At 37.3% G+C, this 12,715-nt stretch overlaps 1 protein-coding gene across 1 annotated transcript in view; it reads right to left on the bottom strand.

Annotated features, from left to right (window-relative positions):
* Positions 1-11,554: 11,554 nt before the first annotated feature.
* The window catches only part of ATM (ATM serine/threonine kinase), a 131,810-nt gene continuing 130,649 nt past the window's right edge, over positions 11,555-12,715 (bottom strand). Inside the window, exons 62-63 of the mRNA XM_008020751.3 lie at positions 12,395-12,531; positions 11,555-12,291 (exon numbers count right to left, since the gene is read on the bottom strand). Of these exons, the coding sequence (XP_008018942.3) occupies positions 12,108-12,291; positions 12,395-12,531 (321 nt within the window). The 3' untranslated portion in view covers positions 11,555-12,107. The remainder of the gene's footprint in view (positions 12,292-12,394; positions 12,532-12,715) is intronic.

The following is a 12,715-nucleotide window of genomic DNA, read 5'->3' as shown; positions in this document are numbered from 1 at the left end:
TCACAGGGGCACCCTTGGCTAAAAGAAGCTAGAAAAGCAAAAATCTGTCTTTCAACTTCCACAGTGGAAGGAATAAAGGAGTGGAGATGACTGCTGGGTCAAAGGAACAGAGTCCACCACACTCTCCAGTCTGAATTACTATATGTTCCCCAAAGCACCTTGTACTTTTACCCATCATGACACTTAGCACATTGTATCTTTAAAAAACTGTCCATAATCCTAGTAGACCAATGTTTATACCTCAAGTATAAAAACAAATCAGCCAGAAAATCTATTATTTAATAATAGATTTAATTTAAAAATCTGATTTATTGAGATAAAATTTACATACAGTTTACCCATTTTGAGTGTTCAGCTTGATGAGTTTTGACAAATATATGCATTACTGTAATTTCCACAATATGTAAAACATTTCCATGACCCCCAAATTGTGCGTCTTTGTAGTTAACTGACTCACTCCAACTTAAGCCCCTGTCAACCACTAATCTCTCCATCACTAAAATTCTGCCTTTTCTAGAATGTTATATAAATGAAATCATATAGTATGTGGTATTTTTTGTCCCACTTCTTTCATTTAGCATAATGCTTTTGAGATTTATCCATGTTGTATCAGTAATTCATTCCTCGTTTAATGACTACTGTTCCATATCACAGTATGTTTATTCATTCACCAGCTGATAGACATTTGGTTGTTTCCAGGTTGGGGCCATTAAAAAAAGCCGCTATCGACATTCATACACAAGTTTTTGTTTGTTTTTGAGACACAGTTTCACTTTGTTGCCCTGGCTGGAGTGCAGTGGCACAGTCTCGGCTCACTGCAACTCTGGGGTTCAAGCGATTCTCATGCCTCAGTCTCCCAAGGAGTTGGCATTACAGGCACCTGCCAACACGCTAATTTTTTTTTTTTTTTTTTCTGAGACGGAGTTTTGCTCTTGTTGTCAGGCTGGACTGCAATGGCGCAATCGTGGCTCACTACAACCTCTGCCTCCTGGGTTCAAGCAATTCTCCTGCCTCAGCCTCCCAAGTAGCTGAGATTACAGGCACCTGCCACCATGCCCGGCTATTTTTTTTTTTTTTTTGTATTTTTGGTAAAGATAGGGTTTCTTCATGTTGGTCAGGTTGGTCTCAAACTCCTGACCTCAGGTGATCTACCCACCTCGGCCTCCCAAACTGCTGGGATTACAGGTGTGAGCCACCACGCCTGGCCTCATGCACAAGTCTTTACGGGGACATGTTTTAATTTCTCTTGGGAAATACCTGAGAGTGGGATTGCTCTGATGAACAATAAGTATATGTTTAACTGTTTATTTTACTTTGGTTGTGCAGAACGTGCAGTTTTGTTATATAGGTATACATGTGCCATAGTGGTTTGCTGTACCTATCAACCCATCATCTAGGTTTTAAACCCTGTGGCATTAGGTATTTGTCCTGCTGCTCTCCCTCCCCTTGCCATCCACCTGCCCACGGCCCCAGTGTGTGTTGTTTGCCTCCCTGTGTCCACGTGTTCTCACTGTTCACCTCCCACTTACGAGTGAGATGTAGTGTTTAGTTTTCTGTTCCTGTGTTAGTTTGCTGAGGATGATGGCTTCAAGCTTCATCCATGTCCCTTGTAAAGGACATGATCTTGTTCTTTTTTATGGCTGCATAGTATTCCATAGTGTATATGTGCCACATTTTCTTTATCCACTTTATCATCGATGGGCATTTGGGTTGGTTCCAAGTCTTAGCTATTGTAAATAGTGCTGCAATAAACGTGTGTGTGTCTTTATAGCAGAACGATTTATATCCCTTTGGGTATATATCCAGTAGTAGGATTGCTGGGTCAAATGGTATTTCTGGTTCTAGCTTCTTGAGGAATTGCCAGACTGTCTTCCACCATGGTTGAACTAATTTACATTCCCACCAATAGTGTAAAAGCATTCCTATTTCTCCACAGCCTCAGCAGCATCTGTTATTTCTTGACTTTTTAATAATTGCCATTCTGAGATGGTATCATTGTGGTTTTGATTTACATTTCTCTAATCATCAGTGATGTTGAGCTTTTCTTCATACATTTGTTGGCTGCATAAATGTCTTGTTTTGAGAAGTGTCTGTTCATATCCTTTGCCCACTTTTTGATGGGGTTTTGTCTTGTAAATTTAAGTTCCTTGTAGATTCTGGATATTAGAAGCTGGAGGCATCACGCTACCTGACTTCAAACTGTACTACAATGCTGGAGTAACCAAAACAGCATGGTACTGGTACCAAAACAGACCTATAGACCCATGGATCAGAACAGAGACCTCAGAAATAACACCACACATGTACAACCATCTGATCTTCGACAAACCTGACAAAAGCAATGGGGAAAAGATTCCCTATTAAATAAATGGTGCTGGGAAAACTGGCTAGCCATATGCAGAAAAATGAAACTGGACCCTTTCCTCACACCTTACACAAAAATTAACTCAAGATGAATTAAAGACTTAAATGTGGCTGGGCGCGGTAGCTCATACCTGTAATCCTAGCACTTTGGGAAGCTGAGGTGGGTGGATCACCTGAGGTCAGGAGTTCAAGACCAGCCTGGCCAACATGGCGAAACCCTGTCTCTACTAAAAATACAAAAATTAGCCAGGCATGGTGGCAGGGGCCTGTAATCCCAGCTACTCACGAGGCTGAGGCAGGACAGTCGCTTGAACCTGTGGGGTGGAGGTTGCAGTGAGCCGAGATCTCGCCACTTTACTCCAGCCTGGGCCTAAGAGCGAAACTCCATCTTGGTTGGGGGGAGAAAAAGACTTAAATGTAAAACCCCAAACCATAAAAACCTTAGGAGAAAACCTAGGCAGTACCATTCAGGACATAGGCATGGGCAAGGACTTCATAACAAAAACACCAAAAGCAATTGCAACAAAAGCCAAAATTGACAAATGGGATCTAATTAAACTGAAGAGCTTTTGCAAAGCAAAAGAAACTAGCATCAGAGTGAACAGGCAGCCTACAGAATGGGAGACAATTTTTGCAATCTATGCATCAGTTTATTTTATAATCTGCTTTCTAAGGTGGCTGTACTATTTTGCATTTCCACCAGCAGTAAATAACTTTTCAGTTGCTCCACTTGGTTTTTATAAATTGGTATTGTCTGATGTTTTAATTTTGCTTTTCTAGAGGATGTATAACAGTGAATGACATCTTTTTGTGATTTTAATTTGCATTTCCCCAATGACTAGTGATGATGAGGATTTCTAACTTGCCATTTTTAATATCTTCTTCACCAAAGTGTTTGTTCAAATCTTTGGGCAATTTTTAATTAGGTGTGTATCTCCTTATTTTTGTGTTGAAAGATTTAAAAAATATATTCTAAAACCAAATTCTTTATCACATACTGTTTTGCCAGTTTGTGGCTTGTGTTTTCATTTTCTTACAATGTCTTTTGATGAGAAAGAGATTTTAATAATGCCCAAGTTACCATTTTTTCTTCACCGGTTCCTGCTTTTAGTGTCTTATCTAGGAAATCTTTGCCTAAACCAAGGTCATAAAGTTCTTCTGCAGAATTTAGCTCTCACATTTAAATATATGATCCATTTCTAGTTAATTATTATATGTAGTGAGGGAAGGTTTGAGATTTTCTCGAATATGGATATGCACCATTTATTGGAAAGACATCTTTTCTCTGTTACCTTGAAGCCTTTGCTGAAAAGCAGTAATCACTGTGTAGGTCTCTTTCTAGACTCCCTGTCCTGCTCCATTAATCTGTGTGTCTATCTTTATGGCAATATCACCTTGTATTTCTTTTTTTTTCTTTTTCTTTTATTTATTTATTTATTGAGATGAAGTCTCTCTCTGTCACCCAGGTTGGAGTGCAGTGGTATAGTCTCAGCTCACTGCAACCTCCACCTCCCGGGTTCAAGAGATTCTCCTGCCTCAGCCTTCTGAGTAGCTGGGATTACAGGTATGCACCACCACCCCTGGCTAATTTTTGTACTTTGGTAATACACATATTTTATATGCCCAATCGTTTCATATTTTTGATGCTATTTTTTAAAAATTTCAACTTCAGACTGGTATTGATGCTATATAGAAATATTGTTGATGTCTTGTATATTGACATTTACCTTGTGACACTGTTAATTCTAGAATTAAAAAAATACAGAATCTTTAGGATTTTCTACATATAGATGTTTGTCTTGTGCAAAGGAAGATAACTGTATTTCTTCCTTTTCCAACGGTATGTCTTTTATTGCTATTTACATTACTGCATGGCTAGAAACTCCAGCGCAATGTGGAATAGAAGTGGTAAGAGTGGCATCCTTGCCTTGTTCCTATCTTTGGAGATAACCAAGGTTTTCCTCATTAAATATGATGTGAGCTGTTTTTTACAGATGTCCTTTGTCACATGTCTTTTATTCCTAGTTTGATGAGTTTTATCATGTATTGAATTTTCTCACAAGCTTTTTCTGCACTACTGGCATGATCATATGGCTTATTTAGTTACATTGATTGAGTCAATCTGGAATAATACCATTTGGTCATGATTTACCTCTTTCTTATATTGATAGAATTGATTTGCTAATATTTTGTGAGGAATTTTATATAAGTGTTCTTGGAGGATACTGATCTTTAGTTTTCTTTCTTGTAATTTTTTTTTTTTTTTCTGAGACAGAATCTCACTCTGTCATCCAGTCTGGAGTGCAGTGGCACTGCAACCTCTGCCTCCTGGGTTCAAGCGATTCTTGTGCCTCAGCCACCTAAGTAGCTGGGATTACAGGCATGCATCACCACACCTGGCTAATATATGTATTTTTAAATCTTTGGTAGAGATGAGGTCTCACCATGTTGGCCAGGCGGGTCTTGAACTCCTGACTTAAAGTGATCTGCTGCCTTGACCTCCCAAAGTGCTGGGATTACAGGTGTAATCCTGGCATCTTTCTTGTAATTCTCTGTCTAGTTTTGATATGAGTATGCTGGCTTCATAAAATGAGTTATTCTAATATTATGAAGAGTTTTTGCAGAATTGATATTATTTTGTAGATGGCACTGACTTACCACAATTATTTTCTGTGTTTATGTCCTTTTCATGTTTGAAATGCCTATGAGGTCTACTTGTCCATGATGCTTTACACTGCAGTGCTTTAAAATAAATCTGGCAAGCAGCTAATTTCCTTTTTCTCTCTTAAAACCTTTGCAACTCTGATAATCATGGAAATCTAAAAACATTTTTTAAGAAATAATAATTATTGGCCAGGCACAGTGGCTCACGCCTGTAATCCCAGCACTTTGGGGTGCTGAGGCGGGCAGCTCACTTGAGGTCAGGAGTTTGAGACCAGCCTGGCCAACATGGTGAAACCCTGTCTCTATGAAAAATACAAAAATTAGCTGGACATGGTGGTGGGCACCTGTAGTCCCAGCTACTTGGAGGCTGAGGCAGGAGAATTACTTGAACCTGGGAGGCAGAGGTTGCAGTGAGCTGAGACAGTGCTGCTGCACTCCAGCCTAGGCAACAAAGCGGGACTCCATCTAGGAATGAATGAATGAATGAATGAATGAATAAGGTTTAGTAGTATTTACAAAGGACTAGAAGTTTATATTAAATATTCAAACACTACAGTAGGGAACATTTTGGGTAGTTTTCAAGTAACCTAACATTACCATCTCCTAACAAGGCTAACAATACACAGAATCAGGTTTTGAAACCGTCAATTGAAGGACATCTTCTGTTTCCAAAACTTCTTAGAATACCATTTATAGGATTGGTGTAAAATATACAATGCTTCTACTTTTAAGAGTCACCCACACCCATTATGTTTGCTACTCAGACATAAAACCAGAAAATAACAAGTATTGATAAGGATGTTGAGAAATTGGAATCCTTGTGCACTGATGGTGGAATTGTAAAATGGTTTGGCCACTGTGGAAAAACTATGGTGGTTCCTTAAAAAGTTAAAAATAGAATGACTATATGATCCAACAATTCCATTTCTGGGTATAAAGAAAAAAGAGTTCTGAAGACATATTTGTATACCTATGTAAATAGTGACAATTTTCACAACAGTCAAAGGGCAGAGACAACTCTGGTATCCATTGATGGATGAATGGATAAACAAAATATATACAGTATATACACACACACAATGGAATATTATTAAACCTTAAAAAGGAAGGAAATTCTGCAATATATTACAACATAGATGAACCTTGAGGACATTATGCTAAGTGAAATAAGCTAGTCACAAAGAGACAAATATTGCATGATTCTACTTATAAAAGGTACAGTACCTGGAATGTCAAATTCAGAGACAGAAGGAAGAACAGTGGTTCCCAGAGGCTGGATGAATAGAGGAATGGGGAGTTGTTGAATGGGTATAGAATTTTAGTTTTGTAAGGTTAAAGGAGTGCTGGAGGTTGGTTGTACAACATCATTATATCGCTACTGAACTGTATACTTAAAACTGAGATGGTATATTTTGTTCTGTGTGTGTTTTGTAAGTGACTCACCATTAGTAGTATACCAGCTATGAACACACACTTATATCAGGGCAAGAACTATACGCAAGATCATGACCACTTCTCTCCTATATGTTTCTGTCCCAGTATGGGAATACTGACCTTAACCTTTAATACTGTGTCTCAGTCTTCAGTGCTCTTTGTGTCACTGGATTCCTTCAAATCAGCAATGTGTCTTATGTTGATTGCTAAGGTTTAATTCTCACGGGAGAATTATAATATCTTTCCTATTTTCCTGATTTTGTTACCGATTTTTCTTGGGATTCAAAATTTGGAAAAACAAAATTTCTCAAGAAATGCTGGAAAGGAAATCCCACTTGGAAACACTAACCAAAATGTTTGCAAACAAAATAAAGCAATAGATAAAATGGATCAGCTGAGGTTCTACTAGGAGTATAAGATGATTTAACCTTAGAAAATCAAACAGTGTAGTTTACATTAACATTCAAGGAAAATAATCATCATCAGTAAACGCAGATAAACTGTATAAATTCACCATCTGTAATAAAACCTCACAGCAACCTAGGGACAGAAGGGAACTTCTTTAATCTGATAAGGGAAATATACACATTAAAAAAACCAAAAATCAAACCCTGCAGCAAACAGTAAATTTAAAGGTAAATACTAACATTTTTATCTTTGACATGAGGCGTAGGACAGAATATCCCAATATTCTACCGATGATTGTGCTAAAGAGAGGTCCTAGCCAGTAAAGGAAAAAAATAAAAAGCAAACAGTATGGGATTGGAATATGATCCAACAATTCCATTTCCAACATTACTCATAGATGATATGATTATATACATAGAAAATCCAAACATTACTCCTAGATGATATGATTATATACATAGAAAATCCAAGAGAATCCAGATATATTTCTAGAAAGAATTAAAAGAGGTTACTGTGGTTACTGGATAGAAAAATCAATATGTAAAAACTAATTTTAATTCTAACAGTAATAATTAGGAAAAACTTATGAAAAAAAAGTCCTTTATAAGAACATTAAAAAAATAAAGTGCTTGGGAATCAACATAGTAAAACTATGCAAGATCTCTGTAAGGAAAACTAAAACTTAGCTGAGTGACATTAGGAACAGGGGGGAAAATCCCTACCTGAAAGATTTAACCATAAATGAAAACACTAATAAAAATGTCTGTCAACCAAAAAAACTCCATTAAGAGAATGAAGAGACAAGCCACAGAATCAGAAAAGATGTTAGCTGTTATGTAACCAACAAAGGATCAGTAGAAATATCAGCAAAGAATATGTACAGGCAATTCATCAAAGAGAAAATCATACTCACAAGCATATACTAAAAAGTTTAATCTCCCTAATAATTAGTGAGGTACAAATTAAAATGAGACATACCATTTTAATCCCATCAAAATAACTATTTTATTTTGAAAATATCAAGTGAGGCAGCAAAATCTCCCCTGGTTTTAAGAACCACTGCTTTTGGATCATACACAATGAAAGTATGTATTTCTACATACTGTTGTACATAAAACTATGTGTGCTGTACTTTTAATGGCAAAGGGATTTTTCAAAGGATAAATGTCTATTATGAGATCTCCTTACTTACCAAATTCTGAGTCATTATAATCTTTGTGGAAACTGACTCCACTATATTCATGCAAAATTCAGTTTGTTAAAATCTAGGCAAAAGAGCTTAAAACTCTGAAGAGGACTGAATTTATCTTAAAAATATGATAAACAAGTAAAAAACTTTGCATTTAGGATACCAGGATCTTTGCACTTGTCATATTCTAGTACAGATCTTTTAGGCTAGAAATGTCAACTAGATCACTTTCTAGGCCCAAAGAAAGAACACTGATATTTGCCTTTTTGTCAGGAGGCGATTAAGAAACACTACTAGGATACTTAAACTGAGATGCAACATTATCAGACTGGCTGTGTGGTAGGCTCCCTGGTTCACACTGCATCGTCAGTTGCCTATCCTCCTCAGATTGGGAGCTTTATATAGGCAGACTATGCCTGCCTTGCTCACTGCTTTCTCCTTAGGAACGAGTCCCATGCCTGGCACACAGAACACACAAATATTTGAATAAAGTGAATGAGTCTTAGTATATGCTTTTAGAATTATTTATTCAAAAACACTTTATAATAGATTCAGGTAATAGTAAAGTAATACAATCAATATTACTAAAATAAATCTATGGAAAATAGATAATTTCATTAAGGTGCAGTTAAAATACTTGAAATTGGGACACATCTCTATATTTCAAACCAATATACTGGCTTTCTACTTTTTAAAAGACTATTCTAGTCTTTAAGATGTCCAAAGTTTTTCCTCTTTGCTTTTATTTGCTTTGGACCATATTTAAATTTTTAACATTCCTAAGTGCATACATTTTAGGCATATACTATAACGACCAAGAGTTTTTTGTGAACCTACTGATTAGGTAGACACTTCTGGGAGGTATGACCTGCACAAAGTAGGGTGGGAGGGCTATTATCTCCCTTAATCTGGACACAACTGTTGAAGCAGTCTGTAATTTATTAGCTTCTCTAATAGCTTCACTATTTGGTTTTCATTGACCTTTTGAGCAACTGACTGGCAAACCCCAGATTCTTTTCACCTGAAATCTTTTCATGTTAGATATTGTCCATATTACACTTGTACTTATAATTTACTATCTTCTTGCCTTGGACAACTTATTTCTCCAAATTTTGATTTCTCCAGCAGTAAATTGGGATATCACTAATCTTGCAAGGCAAAGATCAGAGATGCTGCATATAATATGTGTCAGTGACTTCGCATACAACAAATATTCTATGATTAATATTTTCAAAATCTAACTACTCCTCATTTGTCCTTGGCAGTTTTCTAAGTCATTTGCAGAAAGTGTTCCAGCTTGCCAAACCTTTTTTTTTGAGACAGAGTCTCGCTCTGTTGCCCAGGCTGGAATGCAATGGCAACCCTGTCTCTCTTAAAAATACAAAAAAATATATTTTATAATCTTAATTCTGTCATCTGTGAATTAGTTATTTCTCCTAGGTCTGTGATCTGTATGTAAATTTGATAAACTTTTCAAAGCCATTGATAAGAATATTTGAACAGAATAGGAGCCTTATGGCATACCACGCAAGGCTAAAGAGCAGATTAATGATGTTATTCAAAGCTCTCTGGATGCATCAACTAGCAAGAATTAGCTACAAATTCATTTAACTATACTATTATCTAGTTGATAATTCCACCCATGAAGACTTCAGGGCTTTCTTAAAGACATTCTAAGTTTACTGTGTTTCCTTGATTTACTATAGTAATAAAAACTACCAATATATACCAAATATTCATTTAGGCCGCTTATAAGAAAAAGATACACCAAGGTAAGTTTGTAATTTGAAATGCAAAGTAATATTCTGAACAGTTCTCCAGAAATCAAACCAACAAATTTATAGTCCAAAAAGTTCTGGAGATTGGTTTTAGGGGAGGGGAATGTGAGGAGATCAAATATGAATGAGTGCCTGCCATTGGCAGTAAAAAGAAATTCCAGCTCTTCCTAAGAAAAAAATTTATATAACCTTCAAGGTCCAAATACGAGGAGAAAGCTCAACCACCCATTTGTTAATCTCTGCAGCTGGGATGAACATTTTCCTAAGGATGGAGAAGAGATTATACTCACTAATACATGAGTCAGTAGTTTTACTTTCAGGTGGCTTTTTATCTGATGTTTATCTGATATGACAGTTGGGGGACAGAGAAATGTTCCACTTCTAGCTGCGCATCAAACTAGATACCTAAGCCCTTCCCTTCCAACAGAACACAGAGAAATGCTAGATAAAATTTAGAAAACATTCTTTTAAATACATACCAGAACTTACAAGAAAGTAAGGGGAAATCGTTATGGTCACAAATGAGGGGAATGAGGCCAGGTATGGTGACTCACACCTGTAATCCCAGTACTTTGGGAGGCAGAGGCAGGTGGATCACGAGGTCAGGTGATCGAGACCATCCTGGCTAACACAGTGAAACTCCGTCTCTACTAAAAATTCAAAAACTCAGTCAGGCATATTGGCACACGTCTATAGTCCCAGCTACTCAGGAGGCTGAGGCAGGAGAATCTCTTGAACCCAGGAGGTGGAAGTTGCAGTGAGCTGAGACTCCAGCCTGGGCAACAGAGCAAGACTCTGTCTCAAAAAAAAAAATGAAGGGAATGAAAAACCAGAGAGGTAAATATGTGAGCTGATGCTGTAGCTGTCTTAGAACAATTTGCCAGTTCATTAACCCATGGCTTTTAGCTTCAACATCTATATGGGGACTAAAGAACCCAGGACTTGCCAAAGGCAGGCAGTGGGAATTAAATGTACCTCCTTCCACCCCTACCATAAAGGTGGGACACATGGAAGCTTATACTCTCAGTGAAAAAGGCATCAATCAAATATTCTGCCCACTAGCACAGGGAGATGAGGAGGAAGTATGTCTGCCTTGGCCTGAGAAATCTCCTATCAGTAAGTTATGCTACACTTCAGGTATGGAAGCCCTAAAGCCAAGAAATTTAAAATAAGAATGGGCATGTGTCAGCAACAGCCCTGGGAATATGACATAAACAGAGACTCATGATTCCCATAGATAAAGCTTTGCTGAAAATAAACTCAATTTTCAAAAAGACAAAAATGGATAAAGTCTATCAAATACAAAAATCAACAGATATAAACAGCAGGAACTAAATTTAATAGAACTATCAGAGTGACTATCAAGTACAGACATTTAAAATAATTAGTGACATAAAAAGAAAACATTAAAAAATGACATCAAGAAACAGAGATCTGAAAAAATGATGCATAATTAGAAATGAATTACTGAAAGAAGAAGCCCAAGGGATAGGGTAAAAGAGATTATATACAGCTGACAAGAGAATTCATGAACTAGAAGGCAATATATGAAGGTATCACAGAAAGATAACATATATGGACAATACAGAAGGGCTTAAAAGATAAAGAGAATAGAATGAGAAGTTTCAATACACACTTAAAAAAATAGTAACTACACTAACTGTGTCTTTGAAATTTGTTCTCCGTAACAGCTTCATTATTTAGTAACACAGTGATCTTACTAGGAAAAATCCAAATACATTTCTGTTTTTTTTTTTTTTGAGATGGAGTTTTGCTCGTCACCCAGGCTAGAGTGCAATGGCATGATTTTGGCTCATAGCAACCTCCACCTCCCAGGTTCAAGAGATTCTCCTGCCTCTGCCTTTCGAGTAGCTGGGATTATAGGTGCCCACCACCATGCCCGGCTAATTTTTGTATTTTTAGTAGAGATGGGGTTTCACCATACTGGCCAGGCTGGTCTCAAACTCCCGACCTTGTGATCCGCCCACCTCAGCCTCCCGAAGTGCCAGGATTACAGGCGTGAGCTGCTGTATCCAGGCTGAATAACCATTATTTCTAAAGAGTGAGAGCGGAGATGTTTCTTAAGACCATCAAAACATTTTTTGAGTGGTGTGATTAAATCAAGTATTAAAACCAACATTCAAAGAAAACCCACAATAGTTCTCTTAGTTAAATATGAATCCCTACTTAAAGTATGTTGGCAGGTTAAAAATAAAGGCTAAAATATAATTTCTAAAGGCTGAATGCAAGGGTAATTCATATGCTGAAGATCACACCCAAGCTTTCCATCCGGGGAAAAGTCGGCTGAGATTTTTGGGGTCCATGGCCTGCTGTATGAGCAGATTCACTTGTCCACCAACACTGAGCACAGTGCCTTCTTCCACTCCTTTCAGTTTCTCTTGTAGTCTCATTAAGACACGTTCAGCTACTTTGTTGAAACTCTGGTCAATATCACTAAGGACAAAAACACAAAGGTTTCAGTGAGGTGAACAGTTCAAAGGCCTTGGGAATAAGAAAATCTGAACAACTGACAGGACCTTCTTAAAATACTGCTCACCTGAGATTTTGTTTGCATTCTTGGTCATCTGCATTCAGAGTAGGGTGAAGCTCAGTTTCATCTTCTGGCCTCTGCTGTAAATACAAAGCTTTCAAAGGATTCATGGTCCAGTCAAAGAGTGGATCATACAGAAGGACCTAAACAGAGAGAACATATGTATTAAAAGAACAATGTACATTTTAATCACATACTTAGAAACAGTAGAACCAGTATCATACAAATAACAGAGGCCAGTCACATGGTAGATGATGGGGGAGTGGAACAAACATCATGCACACTTCATGTTTCCTTGTGGAGGAAACTATCCTAGCATAATGCTCA

The sequence above is a fragment of the Chlorocebus sabaeus genome, chromosome 1 (assembly GCF_047675955.1).
Source record: "Chlorocebus sabaeus isolate Y175 chromosome 1, mChlSab1.0.hap1, whole genome shotgun sequence".
NCBI classification, from domain to species: Eukaryota; Metazoa; Chordata; class Mammalia; order Primates; family Cercopithecidae; genus Chlorocebus; species Chlorocebus sabaeus.
Note: the sequence above shows the minus strand (reverse complement) of the source record. Positions and strands in the feature narration are given on the sequence as shown.